The sequence below is a fragment of the Lonchura striata genome, chromosome 2, assembly GCF_046129695.1.
Source record: "Lonchura striata isolate bLonStr1 chromosome 2, bLonStr1.mat, whole genome shotgun sequence".
In the NCBI taxonomy this organism is placed as follows: domain Eukaryota; kingdom Metazoa; phylum Chordata; class Aves; order Passeriformes; family Estrildidae; genus Lonchura; species Lonchura striata.
Window position 1 is genome coordinate 59,414,565 of NC_134604.1, and position 18,693 is coordinate 59,433,257.

At 34.9% G+C, this 18,693-nt stretch overlaps 1 protein-coding gene across 1 annotated transcript in view; it reads right to left on the reverse strand.

Annotated features, from left to right (window-relative positions):
• Positions 1–18,693, reverse strand: part of VWA8 (von Willebrand factor A domain containing 8) — a 184,539-nt gene that overhangs the window by 116,926 nt on the left and 48,920 nt on the right. Inside the window, exons 10-16 of the mRNA XM_021530815.3 lie at positions 16,654–16,785; positions 15,208–15,342; positions 15,050–15,127; positions 10,309–10,469; positions 9,036–9,149; positions 1,774–1,942; positions 1,414–1,491 (exon numbers count right to left, since the gene is read on the reverse strand). Of these exons, the coding sequence (XP_021386490.3) occupies positions 1,414–1,491; positions 1,774–1,942; positions 9,036–9,149; positions 10,309–10,469; positions 15,050–15,127; positions 15,208–15,342; positions 16,654–16,785 (867 nt within the window). The remainder of the gene's footprint in view (positions 1–1,413; positions 1,492–1,773; positions 1,943–9,035; positions 9,150–10,308; positions 10,470–15,049; positions 15,128–15,207; positions 15,343–16,653; positions 16,786–18,693) is intronic.

Here is an 18,693-nt window from a genome sequence, read left to right on the forward strand (position 1 = left end):
TTTTATATTGAACAACTGCAAACTCAAAATTGTGTTAGTGACAATTTTTTAATATGTTTCTATGAGGCATCTAATTCAACATGATCTTGATTATGGCTGCCAGATTCTACTGTAAATCAAGCAAACAATTACAATGACACGGACAACACCCACAGAGTGAACAGTCTACAGGTATTCTATTGTTAACACAATCCCTTTAAACAATTATTAATATTTCAGCAGAATCTCTGGCAGAGACTTATTTACTTAGACAACTCTATAAATAGCCTAATGTATATACGGCACATATTTCATCTCTCTGCATAGGTGCGCTGTTCCCACCATGTCTCATGTCACTGCTCATCTCTAAGAATCCTCTCTCAAACCATACTGTGACTCACTACTCATTCAGTATCACATAATTCATTTAAATATTTCACAATTCTACAGATACCCACATATTTAGAAAAGATTTTTGTGATGCTCTATTCAGGCATGGTATGTCTCCAAGTATGTCAAAACTGATACATTTATACATTAGATGTAGGAAGATCAACCGATGATTATAACAACTGTCCCAACAGTGTACCTAGAAGTCCATTTTTTATTTACTTTTTTAAGCTCAAAAGAACATAACAGCCTCTATCAGCTTCTTTATAGTAAAGCTATAAAAACTATTATCAATGTTAAAATAGTGAAAACTAAGGATGACAAATTAAATTTGTTAAGTACCAGTTAAGCTGGTACTGCTGGATTCCACTAAAAATGTTTTACATTTTACTTACATCAAGGCATGCTGTGTTTTAGCTGCCATTGCAATACTTCTTTTTTCTTTTCACCATGATTTAACTGTATTGTTAAAGAATTCTGTGGTCACTTTGTCAGCAGAAGTTATTTTTCCTGACATTACTTTTTTAATAGAATAGCCTATAGCAGCAATGCAGCCAGCAGTTCTGGAGCATTCTATTTTCTGAATCTCTGCTGCTGCCCCTTGTAATTTTATAATGACTATATAGTTCCTGTTGCTCAAAAGCCCCAATAACTTCAGCTATCGATTTTCCAATTACTAAAACAAAGTAATCATAAATTACCCAAACACATGTGATTATATCCATACACATTCAAAAGGCATCTCAGCATGTTTAGGTATGTAAGCCACATACCTAAACTCACTGTGTTCTGTTCTTGACTCTCTCGGATTTGTACAAATTCCTAGAATTTATGGAGATTCCAAATGCATACATCATAAATCAAAGAATTTTATAGTATGCAGCACAGTAATTGCCAGCAATAGCTTTCTGGGGCTGGTTTTCCAATCAAGCAGCCTTTATAAAAAACACTATAGCTTAGCACATTTCACCTAGCATTTGTTAAGACAGTCACAGCAGAAGATAGTAAATTTAAAGAGAAAAAAAAAAAAAAAAAAGGACTCACGGTGGTATCATTTGTTTCCCGAAGCTTGTGTGTTACTGACAACAACTTTTCCACAGCCACACTAGGTACATTTGGAATCTGGTTGAAAGAAAACCAGTATTAATTTTACTTATCAATCAAGATATCCAAGTTCCACATATGTGATAACCATAGAGAGTCCATAGTTGCTTTATGACAAAGAGTACTTTTTATTACAGCAGTATTTAATATTAAAATAAGAATTATGCCATTAGAAGATAAATAGGTATGTTGATAAGCTTCAAAAATCAGCTCATTTATTTTACACTGAAATAGCAATCTATTTTATATGTAATCCTGTTCAGTAAGCCAGTAATTGCCTAAGGTACTGAAAGTACTTACCATTTGTTTAATAACTTCAATTTCTTCACTCTTGCTTAAAGATCGAACATTATGAAAAAGAAACAGTGTCAAAAATTCTGGACCCAGCCATTGTTGGGTACTACTTCCAATGACAGGAGGCTCTGCTAAGACCACTATTCTGAAAGAAGGATGGATAGGAAAGATAGACCTGCAAAAAAAGAGTTTAAAAATGCATTACTTGGCTTAAGACATGAATATCAGATTTAATTTCTACAATAGATGAAAAAAAGATAAATTATTGTACTGAAACATACCACAGTATATCCAGATCATTTGCAATGCAACTTTATTTTTTACAAAAAGATACAGGCTGCACAAAGCAACAATATAAAGCTTTTTTATGCTCAGAAGTCTACCCAAGTCTTTTCATTTGCAACAGGACCTGCATGCCTCAAGATGGACAAATATGATCAACTAAGCTACAGTCTACTATGCTGTATGTCTGAAACAGGCACATCTCATTCTTTCATTGACTTTTACAAGTGCTTTACCTACAACAGGGTGTCTCACAGGCAACTCAGGGACAAAAGGAGACCTACCAGAGCTGGAGTAACGAGTAACTTCCTTTACTAAATTAGACTGACAGTAAGGATGACACTGTACAGAGATTTGCCTAGATATTGTGAAAAGCTGAATTTAGTAACAGTTTAAGAACATTCCCTTACAGATACTCTTTTGTGGTCCTTGGATTAATATGTCTAACTTTGTAACACTCCTGAAAGCTATGCTTCAAAGATGAAACCAGTCACTTCACCCCAGCTTATTTTAAACCAGCAAGAGGAGACACGTCTCTCCAGTGGGAGATTAAGATTTACAAGAACTTCAGAATTGCTGTCCTGGCTCCTTAAATCAACCAAGCAAAAAAATCTAGCCACAACAAGTAGTCTGCCTCTCTCATATTCTTTCAGCACTCCCCAACCATATCTTCAAAGACATCACAGGATAGAACCTTATTTGCTTTAATTTGTCTTTGCCCAAAAATTTTTTTCTAATGCTATTCTGAACTTCCCTTCTTCATCCTATCTGCCTGCACAGCTTCCTGTGAAAAAAACACGCACTGTTCCTGGCTGTAAAAGGTACTTTTATTATTACTGTTTTTTAAATCTTTATGGCACTGACCTCCTAGCCTAAGTCAGTGTTTCCCAGTTCTAACTTGAGGATTTGGTAACTAAAAGTCTCGAATCCACTGAAGATAATGGCAACTTGCAACACAAACTTAAATATACAACTTTTAGATGTGTATGTTAGGGCATTAAAAGTCTGCTGCCTTAGATTTTGATATCTTTGCCTTCTTAACATCTTTTGTATCCCCCATCTCTGTAATATTTTCACCTCCTCTGACTGGGCACTTATTGGTACTCATTAATCAGCACACCTGAAAGATCACAGTATCACATAGAATCAGTGAATAGTCTGAGCTGAAAGCAACCCAGAAAGATCATCAAGTCCAGCTCTTAAGTGAATAACCCATACATCAGACCTGTAACCTTGGTGTTATTGGCACCATGCTTTGACCAATGGAGATGATCTCCAGAAGCAGCAGAAACAATGGAGTAACACATCAGATACACAAGCCAGTCAAATTTTGTGCAAGGGCCTGTTTTCATCAACTAATTTTACAGTACTCTTATTAAAATAGAGGATGTTCATTTGGAAAAAGCAAGTGAAATTTGATTAAGCAAAAAATTATATTGCTGTTTCCATGTAATTTTCCATAAAAATTATTGAAGACATAAATTGACAAATCTACTGCATAGTTGGCTCATCTGTGCATCACAACAATAAACCTGTGATACAACAGGGCAATTACAGCAGTTTCTTGAATCAAAGCAAACAAAGGAGGTGGTATGAGTTATTCTCAGCTGAAAGTCATAAGCCTAGAAGTTACTCCCTGATTGATAAAAATAGAAATAGATGTCCAAAAACATCACATGAAAGAGGAACCATTGGGAATGTCACTGTCACTAAGCATAAAAGAAAGTCAGGGAACATTAGCCAACTTTATTGTAAAAGAAAACATTGCCTAGATAGGATAAATACATATACTTTCAGGCTTACCTTCCCTAACATTACTAAGGAAGAAAGCAACCCTCCTCCAGACATCCATTAAATTCTGGCCCTTCTGCAATACCGTAAGAGAAGACAAGAAGTAATGTCAACATTTCAGGTGAAGGAATTGTTTTTCTTTTGTATCATTTCCTGGTAAAGAAATCACATTTCTTTTGTGTCATCTCCTAGTCACTGTCCTCAAAGGGCTTGGTGGGGACTGCTAGAGAGGGCACGGAAAGAAGTGGGAGGAGAGGAGATGCAAAGTCAGAACAAGCTAATCTGGCGATATCAGTTCAATTCACTGATCTACTCTCTAGACATGAACAACATCACTGCTTAGGTTTCCAGGCTATAACATGAATAAAACTATTTGGCTATTTCAAAAGCCTATTGTTTGGAGTGATGTTTGCAATGCTGAAAATATCAGGCTAAGTGTATTATTAAATACCATTAATGACTCAGTTCTGCAGTGCTCTCTAAGATCCTGTCTTCCATCAGCACAACTGAAGAGCTTCAAAGTTGTTCCATCACATTACAGACCAAGTCTCAAAAAGAACACAATATGGAGAGCTCCTACATGGAGCTGTACTTCACAGAAAAGAAATCTTTGACATGACAAGAAATCTTGTGGGTTTTACAGTTGAAGATGAAATAAGAGTATCTTCTTAAAAACTTGGCATCTTTTAAATTAATGAGCCTCAAACACAGTGGGAAGATTTGCTGTTAACTGATTCATGCAAAGAGTCTATCCTTTTCTCTACTGAACATTTACTGACAATACAGGCAGCAAGGCACTCTCCTAATAAAATGAGTGTCCTTCTTTTGACATCACTGTTTAATTTTTCAGCCAAGGATTACCACCATTGCTCTTACAAAGAAAAGCACACACATAGATCAGAGCGATTTTAAGGAAGGATTTTCTTGTTATTGACCATGGCTCTGAGCAATTGAAGCTTCTCATAAAAAATAGAATAAAATAAAATGCAGAACAGCATTTCTAATGCCACTCTTTCTAAGACCAAAATATTTTTGATTATTTCTTCCTGTAACATGATTAAATAAATCTCATTTTCTATAAAATTTTGTAAGTGAGGAATTATTCTATTCCTAGAACCAAAATGACCTATTGTAATTTTCTTGCTGCTTCTTTTAAATTTCACCACAGTCTAACATTAACAGATGCTTTTATCTTAAAATTCACTAAATTGGAAGAAAAGCCAAACCCTTAAACAACAAATGAAGTAAAAAGCTTAAAAATTTAAGCAATTAAAAATTCTATTGCTTGTTAATTTTAATCCCTGCCACAATTACACACATTTGTCTCATCTACCGTGCATTCCCTTTCAACCTAACCACATAGAAAAAAATCCACTGTCTGCAAGACATTAAAACCACCTATGTGTTATGAGAGACTTCTTTTTAGTTTTTGAACTACCCTATTATGTACCTATTCCTAGATTTTCCCACAATAGCTCCCTATCTGTTCACCACACCGAGAACTTAGCATCTGTGTGTGCTGAGGGGGTATACCCACACAAACAGATTATATACTGCAGCCTGAAACAAACACTTCACTGCTTGATTTGTAAAGGCTGTGTGCTACCTTTACAGTATCTGTATGGGTGAAGTAATGGATGATTATAAAAGAAATTCTGTGCAGAAATCTTGGATATGCACACTCCTTAGACACATTTTCTTTAACTCTCTGAACTTGTTAGGGAAATTAATCATACAATCATTAAATGAATATATTAACAGCAGCTATAATTTCCTTCTATGTAAAATATCTTTAAGGACCATGTGTCACTTTCTCAAGGACAGCTTTTTTTCTTCTACTTAAACTCATGAACATGAATTCTTAGTTTCCTCAGAGGAGCAAATGTGTTCTGCAACCATTTGCTAACTTAACTTCACAGCCAAATTGGCATAATAAAGAATACAGGAAAAAGGACTCTGTGGCCACCACTAGTTACTTTGCAGCTTACAGGCTTTCAGCAGGACAAGTGGTATCCCAAAATGTCCCAAAGGCAATGCACTGCTTGTACTTGTCACTCCTGAAAGAGCTCTTGTACCCACCAGCCTGAAGCCCTTCTTAGAAAAATGGTAATTTTTCTACAGATGTAGAAATGTAATGAAATAATAGTGAACATATAACTCAATGACAATAAGTAACCTCATTTAAAATCAAAATATACTTTATTAGCTCTTACAAAAGTAATAAAACTTTGAAATGTTGTCAAATATGTAACATATGAATAACAGTGCTCTAATGTGCAGATACTGAAAACAACCTGAACCATACTTTCCTCTTTGTTCAGCACCTATAATAGCATCATCACAGTTAAAGAATATTCACATTCTCTACTGTAATACTGTTTGCATTTGTACACAGAGGCATGCGATTTCTCAAGATCACAGCATGATCTGAAATACCATTCCTTTAGTGAAAAAACACAAGCAAACCCCTTGATCCTCTTCTTTCTCTTCTACTACACATATGAATATTTTGACCATTGAAGCACTAAAGATTAAAGGCACTAAAACTGAAGGAACATATTAATATTCACTAATTGGAAAATCAGGTAGACAATGTGTCACTCAAACATTACAGATTCAGTCCCAACAAAACTGAGAATGACATCATCTATTCCACAGGCCTGGCAAAAAGCAGCCGTACTGAAATTCTTTAGTCAAATCCAGCAAATCAGGGTAAGTAAAGCTGTCTTTCATCTTCAGAAACCCAGGTAAGGTCACTAGTCAGAGTCATTGGCATGCAGCAAGAGTTGTCTCTCATCAATATGGAAAACATATCCCAGTTGTGATTTGGGTAAGAATTTGCTCAACCAATCTGCTAATAATTTGTATTACAACATACTCTATGTAGCTTCTCCAAAGAATCTCCAAAGTATTTATTGCAGGCAAAGGAGGGATGGTGAGCACTGTTGGGATTAAAATCTGTGATTATGTCAGATGCTAGTACCTCAGATATAATTTGATAGATTAATTCTACTGGATTTTGCAACACTGGAAGGTACTGAAGTTTGTAGTGACTGATAACTACTGCTGAAAAGGATGAGTAGCAAGGACAAATACAGTCCTGGAATCAAACAGCAATTATTGATATTGCATCCTGGAGTCAGTTAAAAGGCAGTGATGTTTTCAGAATATGCAAGACACCAAAATCAGGATGAGGTCCTGAACACCTTCTTTTCCTCAAGGGCTGATAAGAACAGTACCCTCTCTATAGGGGAGTCATCCAGTGATGTCAAAGAAGCTCAAAGCCAAAACCAAAGAAGCAGACACATGTTTGCATTACTTTAACCTAGCTTTTTTAAATAAGTCATTACAGAAAACAAGGGCAGATTGAACACTTCACCTAGGAAGTAGCGATTCTCAGCAAAATGGACTTCATAACAATAATTGAGGAGCAAGAATTTTCATCTGCATCCAAGATGGTGCTAAATGGTCACACTGTGTAGACATAAGAATGTCTACACAATGGGGTTTCTGTTTGTTTCTAATCAGAAATGCATTTATGTCTAGTACAACAGACACCCTTTCCTTATGGACTAGAGAGTGAAAGCTCACTATCAAACAGATATTTCAGAGATTAGCAACTCAGAAACTTTATATCACAAAATACTGAAGTGGTTGGATAAAAGCAGCATATCGAGATCTGAAAGAAAGAGACAGCCTTTCAAAGAAAGCAAAAGAACCCCAACTTTTGGAGCCTTCAAAGTAGCCAAAACAATGCAAATTTTCCACTGAACAGCTGAACCAAAATGTTTACTCAATTAAGCTGAAGAGAAGGAAAGTAGATACACAGGCGACACAAAGGAGAAGGGTCTGCAGAACAATCATTAAAGATGACAGCTTGGACAGTGCTCATGGTCTAACAGATAATGAAGATTAAAGGGAGCTCACTGCCAAAACAGCCATTGTTAGAACAAAAAAGGATGTGCAGGATCTAGATGTAAATCTCTATTCTTGTGAGAGAGATTTAATCCACAAGGAGTGGTCGCTCTGAAGATGAATGTGTGATGAACCATCCAAGTTTTTGAAATATATTGGCAATAAACTAAAGGGTACTAGGCAAAACAGCACAGCCACCACTATTCTGCCTGAAAGCATGTTGGACAAGACCATGAACAGAGAGCAGGGAGGAGTCTGGCACAACAGATATTTTGTAGTAAAGAGTCTGATGCAAAGTACGGATACCATCCCAGATAGGCCCTTGGAGATTTTTGCTGCTCTTTTCAAAGTCTGTGCTTAAAATCCTGATAAACAGAACACTTCCCTGTTATATAGTTCTTCACACAAATAAAACAAATACAGGAAATTACCATCTAGCTAGGTGTATTGCCTCTGCAGACTGGACAGAATTTGCAACAAGTAGGCTTAGAATGAAGTTTGAGTTTATTGTTGGTTTTGTAGGAGCAATTCTTGCCTTATTTTTTTTTTTTAACCCACTGTATTTTGATTGAAAAGGGAACCAGAATAATGGAAACAACTAGGAAGTAAAAGTAAAGCAGCTTTTCTAAAGGGTGGACTATGGAGGCCAAAGAAAAAAATCAGATTCAGCAAGACACTGAGAGAAAACGTGTGGCGTATCACAAATGCACCCCTGCTATAAACCCATCAGGCCTCTTCAAAGTTTGGGCACACGCACACCCTGCAGCATAACATTTCTATCTATGGAATGTTTCTAGCAGACAAGTGGAAGTAAAGGAACAAAAAGAATAAGCATAATGGGTCCCAACCCATCCTTAGGATTTCCTGCCCCATATTAATTGTAAATTAAATACCAGCTTTCTAGCTCATGAAGCAAAAGAAAGTAACAAGTAGTATTTAACTTAAATTTAGCTTTATTTTCCAAGACTTTTAATAAAATGTTCCAAAATTAAGCTTTATATCTATATCTGTACCTACTTAGAATTTCTTTTCAATTTCCAACTCCTTCTCTTAAAGATTATTGAATGTTTTCTTTTTAGTTCAAGCACTCTAAACAGGATATAATTTTGCTAAACCACAAAAAGAAATAGAGCTAAGGAGGAGCCTTATTTTAAAATATGTTTCTCTTAGCAATTAAAAGAAATCAGTTTAACAGAAATGCATTTTGCATTTTTTATTAGACAAAAAAATTATAAAACTGAAATGTTGTTTGCATTCTATAGTTGTAGCTGATACTTTACCTCTCCTGTAGTTTCTCATCAGAGAGCTGCAATTCTTCTTTTAAATTTTGGTATCTATCTTCCCTTAACAATCTGGTTCCATCATAGAGAGTCAATTCTCTGTCATGTACTAGTCTGAAAATAAAGAATAAACTCTGTCTTGAATTTGATTAATTTCTATAATACATATAACAACTAAAGGTGTTTTTAAAAGCTACCTCAGTTAAAACACACTTCAGTAAAAAGAAAAAAATGATACCACCTCAAGATGCATCCAGGCATGGAGAAAAAATAACATACACAAGTTTTAATGCATAGTCAATCAACTTAATTTTAATCCATATGGTAAGAACATGAAAAATAAAATATTCGGTCTTCCCAGTGGAGTGTGCATAAATGGCACAAAACTGCTTTTTTGTTATGCTTGTACCAAATAATATACTTTTATCTCTTGAAATGCTATCTTTCAGCTGGCTTTAATGATTAATATAGACACAGACCCAGGTTTTATTTTGTGATATGCCAAAGCTGATTAGGTATAATGCACGCACATGTCAAAACTAAAAATCAGAAAGGAACACTAAACAGATGAAAAGGCAAAAACACAGGCAAATATACATATAACATATATAGAATAAGAGAAAGAAGAAAATGCTTTTGCTATAACCTGCTTTTAAAGCTCACTATGTCCTCTGAGTTGCAAAAGGCAGTATATGATATATGCATATGAAATGGCATAAAAATTTGACCAAACAGTATAAATAATTATTAACATAGTATTTGCTATTACTGTGTTCTGCAAAGTTTAATTTACTTTTTATTGAATTTTGAAATAATGTTTAGAAAGAGATCTTTGCAATCAATATAAAGTATGCTGTGTAACATATTTTATGTTATAACATACTTGTTTAGAAGCAAGATGCACTCAAAAGTGTTTCAAACATTTTCTGACAATCTTGCATTTTAAAATTGTTGCACAAATATTATTAATTTTTAGATCTCATAATTCTAGAATAAAATCTAGCTCATTACAAAATTCAGACTTACACTCTACATTTACAACAGGCTGAAATTTCTTGTATTATTTTAGGTTTACAAAAAAATTAAAGAATTGCTTCTGCTTAAGTAAAAAATGAGCACTACATATTCTATGAAACTTCAGTGCTCATCTTGATCTTTAAAGTATTCCTGAATTTCCAAAGCCACATTCACCAGCAGCAACTTACAGTCACAGTATGCACGCACTCAGTACACACATCACGTGCACCCAACTTCCCCAAGCTCACATCCTGACCTTTGGAGCACGGCTAGAGTGCCAGGGTTAATTCGATGAATGCCATCAAGAACAACGAGCTTTCCTTCCAGAGCTGCAGTGACAAGTGGGGATGGTCTCCAAGCAGTATCTCCATTTGGAAGAGTGTATCTTTGCTGTAGCAAATCTCTAGCTGTCATATCCTGGAAGTATCAGTCCATCAGAAGAATATAATTATGATCTATTATCTTAATTTACAAGTACATGCTTTCCCCTTAAAAAACTGCATTCTGTTCTTCCCAAGAATAAAGGAAGATTAGCAGGAAATCTTCAACTACTTTTCCAAAGTGTATTACCAGTACACACACAAAGCTACTCACAAAATGCTGAATAGTCTTTGCAAGTTCTAGACTTGCCAATATCACCTCTTTGAAACAAGAACAAAAGCTTTTCTCCCCCCAGACTCTTTAAAAAAACACAAGCATATGACAACTTGTACACAGCCCTGCACACAGAAGGGGGCAGCAATTTACACCTGGAGCAAACAGGAATAATTTCTTTCATATGGAAGCCACCTGAAGGAGCAGATTCTATCATTAATCTTGAACACAAACCAGCATGACATTCCACCTCTCAGGAGGAAAATGCTGCTGGAAGCATCAGAGAATAATGAACAGGGTAAGAAACAAGTCTGTAACGTAGAACTTATCAAAAGTACATAGCCTAGCACAAAATAATACTCAAGGAATAAAACCAAAGACAAATCTAGCATATCCTCCAGCACTAATATGTTAGATGTTCCAATACAACAGGTAAGCATGAAAGAAACAAAGACAGAATAGTTATTTTCTGACTTGGAAGACTAAATTCCTTGCTCTGGCTGTGCTGTGAACACAACCCAAAATCTGATTTAAACTTATTTTTTATTGTAATTGTAGCTTTTGCATATGTCTTTTTCACAACCCTAAACCTTTTGAACTTTAAGGAATAAAAATAGAATACATTGCGTCATACAGCCTGAATTATTTCCTTTTTCTACATTTCCTTAAAAGCCCTAAAATAACAGGACAAAGTCTGGTTCCTTCAGTGTTTCCACATTTATCTAATTTAAAGTCTCACATTCAAATCGACAAAACCATACCATATTTTTATTGTTGTAATCCTATTGTTTTACCGCTGTGTTCACTCTTTTCTATATTATTAATGAATTAGACATACAATATTTTTATAAAAGAGAAAAAAATGTGAGCTTTGGACTTGCTTACGAACTGTGCATTCAGCAGCTAGTAAATGCTGTAATGAATATTTAACTAACATACCTTTGGATAATTCACCTCTAGAGAAATGAAACAACATACAGTATGAATTGACTGGGAGCCTGTATGCTCTCATGTCCATCTCTAATTCTAACAATGAGAACCATGCATTAATTTTCTGCAGATAAACTCAGAAGAGTATTTTGTGCAAAATATTTTCTGAAATAGAACATGAATATAACATTGTGATTTAAATGGTTGAATGAGATTCAATTAAGGGATGATTAAAAAGGAATACCATTGCTAACATCTGCACAGTTTTTGTAAGGAACTTATTTTATGGCTAAGTACCTGTCCAGGGATTTATTGTGTTTATTTATTTACTCTAACTCAATTTTTAATAAGTTTTATTCAAATCACTAAATAGATGATATTAAAACTAATATTACAATACTCTAATTCTAAAAAAGGCCTCCCATTGGAGGGGAGGTAACCGAAGTATAAGAATTAATTATTCCTCTTATTTTGGACAAAGCAATGACAACAATATATTGCCTTGTGAAAGACAAAGCTTATTTTAATTTGTAGTAGTCATCAGAACTTATATGTTTTTCATTTCATTGTTTACTTTTTGGAGCAGTTTGTATACAGGGAAAAAAAAATTTAGGAGAAAAATCAAGTAGGATAACTTCTTTTGCACTCCCTCTAGCAGCTATACCAACACAAGCCTCCATGGCTTGTAGTACTAATTGTGTTCTTGGCAATTATGAGGTGATGGACCTACGTTTCCTGCTTTTTATACATACTTGGACTCATCATTTGTTAGTATTTCTCAAATAAAAACCTGGATGGATTTAGTAAAGAAAAATTATGAGGTCAGGCAAAAAAAAATGTCCTAGAAACAAAAACATCACATTACATAAACACTAGTGATGTGCTTACAAAACTGTTTTTGCTAGGGAAGAAAAGGAGCAAGTTGCTGGAAAACTGTTATAACATGACTTTGACTGTTACTTTTTTCCCCCTCTGAAATTCTGGGAGGAGAAAACATTTTATTTCAAGCATTTGGACTAAAATGCTACTTACATTCCCTAGTTACAGTCCACAAAGCACTAACTGGCTACTGCTGTTGCTTAACTGCATTAAGAGACAACTTAAAAACAAACCTTTCTTAATCAGGATTAGTTTCCTTTCTCAGCAATCTACCTACATGGAACTGCATGTAATGAGAAATCCATATAATGATTTCAGATATCACAAATGAGACAGGAACTGCTCTCTCAGCCAACTGTTAGTACAAGAGATGATCTATGTTCCAAAAAGTCTGCTTTAGGTAAATTTGAGTCTCACTTCACAACACAAAAACTTTTAGACTTGTTTTTTCTGTAAAATCAGTGTAGAGAAATACACCTTTTCACCCTATTCAAGTTCTTCAATCAACTTCAGTTGCAAAGAATGATGAAGCAAATACTAAAAGTAAAGACTATATATTTAAAAAAAAAAATTCCAATAATTAATTTCTTAAGTCAGACTGAGTGGAAACGGGGCTGCTACTGCTTCAGACCAAAGGTAAATGTCCCTCTACTCATCTTTGTGCCTGCAAAAATCATCAAAAAGTAAATAACAACTACAGAACAAAGAAAAGCCCCCTTAATTTTAGAAATGGATTCAGGACTGTATGATGTCTCTCTGAAAAAAAACCCCGGAAGACATTTTTTTGAATGCAAGTAAAAAAATATGGTAAATTTACAGCACTATCAAACTTTCATAGTCTTCACTGCTGAATTAGCATATGAATTTAACATTTGTTCCATCATTAAATTATCCTATTACTTTGCTATGCAAAGCCCCTCATAGATGATATATTTTTAGAAAAACAAATGCATTCCGAAATTCTATTTACAGTTCAGCTACATTAATGTATGTTCACATACTGCTTTTTGCAAAAACTTTTGAGTTTATATAACACACTGTACATTAGGAAACATTTATATGTATAGATACATATGGGATCTTACCTAGGCCTGGCTACACAGGAATTTACAGTGAGCAAGCAGCTTTCAGTCATTTATTTGCTTTATTGATACTGTTGTGATATCACCAAAAGCCTTTCTATAAAACCCCTTTTCCTCTGAGGTTGACTAAACCCTGGTGAAACCAAAGGAAACACTCACTTCAGTGAGAAATACCTCAAATCTTTTCCTAGATTTTATATTTATAGGAATTACAGATCCCTTTCAAAGAAAGATGTTTACTAAATAAATAGTTCCATTGTCAGCTCTGCTCATGTGAGTCCAAAAATGAAGGCTTCTGCTCATATGCATTGAAGCCACACTAATTAAAGGTAGGAAGTTGAGAAATAGTGGCAATGTTTTTCAGCAAAAAATTATCTAATTCTGCTGGTGAATACCAAACATTGTATTGTGTGCTACAATACAATGGTTAGGGTGTTCTTGCCCTTAAAGCAGGTTTGTCAAGTTGCAGAAGTTAGTTTTCTGGGATGATTTTAAACTGTGTTTACAGTGACAAGTACAGATAGAAGTACACAGAGTAGCTGGACACACAGTTGTAGCTCAGAAACTATACACCTATTTCAATAGGCCACTAGACAAAAGATAGTAGGCACTGCTGGGAAGCCAGGTATAGTATTGTGAATACAACATAACACTGATGAGGATATGTAGCCCTGGAACCCAAATCTGCTCACACTTGGCCACTTTAAAGCGTAAGAAAAGGGCAGAAGTCATCTGTCTGACTCCAGTTATGCAGACAGTTTCTAAGGTTTCACCCTTATTAGCTGAAGCCTCTCAGAGGGGGAAGGAACAACAGTGGGATCCTGTCTGAGGAGGTTCTCAGTGCAGGAGAATATAGAACGGACTATCTTTTCTCATCATCATCATCAGTATTTCTCTTTTCTATTTTCTTCTCACTTTTCCAGCCCTTTAATCTCACCACCCATTTCTGTCAGTGTTTCTCCCCACATGCCAGTACACTTTCAAATCAGATGCCACTGCTATTTCTTCCTTTGGAGGTCTCCATACTGTCTGGGAAAAAAATTAAAGCAGAAAAGAGATCGAAGAAAGAGACCAGTATATTGCATTAAACCTGATATTAATGTTTACCTGCAGCATTGCCAATTATCAGTTAGAACTGTAAATCCTGTTATATTTGGTGCATTTTGACTCATAAGGTCATAGGAGACCCTTGCCTTTGTATTTTATTTAAGCACTTTCATTCCTCAGGGTTATGGAGACAAGCTTACATATGTGATCTCTGTGTGAAAAGTAAGCAAAGTAATTAATTCTGCTTTCAAATATTGTAATTTTTCAGCTTATGCCGTGAGGTTAGAGTGTACTACGACCTAAGACAGACAATTCTTTCCAAACAAGTACTAAGTGACCACTGGCTATGACATTGCTCTTAAGCCTGACAGAGCTCAGGGCTTGCAAAAACACCCAACACCTTTAGTGCTGTGAGAAAATCGCTGTTTAAGACCATAGTTAAAGCATGATCATCAGCATGCTTACCTGGTATAGCATGATAGGTTCTATGCTGTATCCCAGTATATCAGCAAACTCCTTGGCAATAACTGTTTTGCCACAGCCCTAAAAAGTTAAAAATTATTAATTAGATTCTATTGTAAAGATCATGGGGAAGAAGGGAGAATAGAAATTTAAATTTTTACTTTTCCTCCGATCAAACACATATCTTTAACCATATGGGATTGCATCATTTCTGCCAACAGTTGATTATGGCTGGAAGTCCTTATGAAAGTATCTGATCGACAATGATTTTTTAACATTCCAGTTCCAGCTGGAACCTGTAAGAAAACAAAAGTAAATCAAAATGCTGAATAAGCTCTAGTGTGATAACTCTAACCTTTGTGTGAACCAGGTTATGCCTGTCCAAAACTACTGTAATATTTTGCTGATGACATCCATCAAACTAGAAACTGTCACTGTCACAAAATTAAACCCCCTATTTTCTAATAGACAAACTCTTTCACCCACGCTTCATGAAAAAAGTTAACCAAATGTAAACCAATACAATTACAGCATTAGGATATGCAAAGAACTTAAGGCTGTTCATGAAAGAGACAAGTAAGAAGTTACCAATATTCACTGCTCGTCAGAGAAACATGGAAGAGATAGAGCAATTAGTATTGTGAGAATCTGAAGGAACTACTTTGACCCAAGCTTTGGAGAGATTAAATTGTTCACCACGTTAAGGCTCTTGCTCTACATTTCCACTTCCTGCTCTATTCTGAAAACTGTTTAATCTGCAAACTTCTTATACTCTCCTGTTCAGGGAGCATAAGAGAGGCATTCTGCAGAAGTACTTTCAGAGCATATGTCAAACAAAACCAAAAATCTTTGCTTCAGAAAAGAACTGATTCAAGTTCCTACAGACTCAACTCTTCCTGAAAAATTCCCATTTGCTGTTATTTCCTTATTCCCTCTTCATTTTGTCATGGTAAAAACTCTCTTAGGATATTCCTCGCCAATGTTATTATAATCTCTCTGACTCCCACTAATTCGCTTTCTTTACAGACTCTCTAGACTCTCCAAATTCAACATTAACTTCAAATTCTCAGATCAGCATCTGTTTCCTGACTAAGTACTTATTTCACCACCTAGCAGGTCATAAACTTCATTGGACAAAACTCAAACTAATCATATTTGATGTGATTACTTTGTTCCATTTTCCCAACATCCTGTGTCGGAACATTACCAAGCACTCATTAGATTTTATTTGAAGTGTAAACAAAGACACACTATTGTTTTTACAAAAAGAAAAAGTGAAAGCAGCATTAAGAGCATCATAAATACTCACTTCTATTCTAATCCAATAAAACAAAAAAAAAAAAAGAAATGCTTTTTCTTTCATCCAAACCGTAATGATTCACATGGAGGAAACTCTGACTTTACCTAGAAATAAAATAATGTGTGTCCACAAACTAATATTCTAATATCTAAATGCATCTCCAATGAATACCATGTGCTATTCTACCAAAAAAAATGTTCTGTGCAAATGACTTTTACTACCAAGTGTGTCAAATTCTTGAAGAGATGAAAATAAGTTAGTGTTTTTTAAAAACATATTATAGTTTGATGAATATATAAATTCATACCTGGAATGTCACTTCTTTTTCACCAATTTGGACAGTTACATCAGCCTTAAAGGGTTTATTTCCATGTACACTTTCTACTCCAGTAATCTTCCTGGGAAACAAGTGTTTTTCTGAATCTTGAAGCTCAAAGCGCTGTAAAATTCAGGGGTGAGGAAATAAATTATTAAATACAACTTTCTGATTTTTAGAACTGTTCCTTCTAAACTCATGCCAGAAGAATATCCATAATTAATCGCTTGTAAAGTCCTAAATCCATTTACTTCAACTTTTACTGCAGATACCTCTGTTCACATTCTTGATGGCTGATATATTTTACATTTAAAACCAAAGCAGAGAGATTGTATACTTATTCAGACTGCAGTGACGGATGTAAAGTGAAAATGTCACATGGTGACTTTGCCAAGTCTTGGCCTGACAGACTAAAATAAAACAAGAAATGAACCATAGCCTTTAGAATGTGTAATAATAAATCACCTATCTCTGCAGCTCATTATAACCAATTGTAGATTTAAACATCTGACTACCAATTAAAAAAACTAGCAAACATTGCATTTACTTAGTTTCATAGCTGCCTTGTACAATGAAAATTGAGGACAACCTGTACAAATTAAGCCTTCAGCATGTTCTAGGTATATCAAGGACAAAACAGGACCTATGTTTTCTTAATCCACTTTTGAGCATTATACTCTTTATTTCTGCTGTACATAGAAAGAAAAAAAAAAACATTTAAAAATGTTAAGTAAGGAGAGTCATGCTGGGGACTTTATGCACAAAAAAAGCTATTGGAACTATTGAATTCATAGAGCCATTTTATTCAACAGAATGAAAGTTGAGTAAACAAAAGAAAAAGGAGTACTGTCCAGCTCCTTAGAATTCTTAGAAAATAGAGGTTTTTAAACAGAATTCATTAATGTAAAAGCACTCTAAAAAGGCATATAGTATTATTACTACTAGGATTCATAGCACTGCCTATTAAAGTTCAAAAAGAAAACTGAGATGGATTTTTACGAAAGCTTTTCTTCTTCATCACTTTGTAAATTTCCATTCTGGAGCAAAAGCTTACAAAAATACTATGTTTAACCACTTATTTAAGATAAATGCGCTTTAGTGAAGGGCTGCACCAAATTATATTCTTATTGTAACAGCTGAGTCTACTTCAGATACCATTAAACTCATAGGCAAAAAGAGAGGACAGACATGCCCACTGAGTACTACCTCCAAGTATGATTCTAAGAAACATTCCAACTATGATTCTGTGAAATCAACTACCAAATGTTCTCACACTTATCTTCATTTATAAATTGCAATATTCTTACTAATTTAATGGCATTTTGGATAGAGCCAAGGGCGCTTATATACAAAAATGCTAACTGCTTGTACACTAAATCCCTTACCAATAAAAGAAAATAACTGTGAGTGAGCAAGATTACCTGCACCGGCAGACACTGGATATTGGATAACAAGGATTTAGAGACAGCAACAACAGAATTGCACACGAAGATTTTGAGAGATTAAAAATTCTAAGGTGTTTTTTTGATTGGTTGGGGTTTTTTTTTGTTTTGGTGTGATTTTCTTTGTTGTTCTTTGTTGTTGAGGGTTCTATAGCATTTTTAGACATTCAGTCAGGACAGTGAAAGAGGAATGTCTATGTGCAAATTGTTACCAAATGTACACAATCTACACAATTAATCTAAGTTAATTTGAATTTATCACATGTAATTACATAGATGTTGCTGAACTGAAAACTCTGATAATTAAACAACCTCACAACTCTAGTAAATACCACACTTACACTTGAACAGGAGCAATAAATGAAACTGCCTGTGGCTTTCAGACCAAGACAGATCTCTTTGACTCAGTTCTTCATTTAGAATTATGATAGAAATGGAATCAGAGTGGCATAAAATGGATGTACAACACATTAAACACTGCTGCTGAGCCAGAAACAACTTTCTCTAAAAAATATTTGAGCTGATAGCTGCAAAGGAAAAAAAATATTTGTGGTTTGAGAGAACAACTACTGAGCACATTCAGTATCAG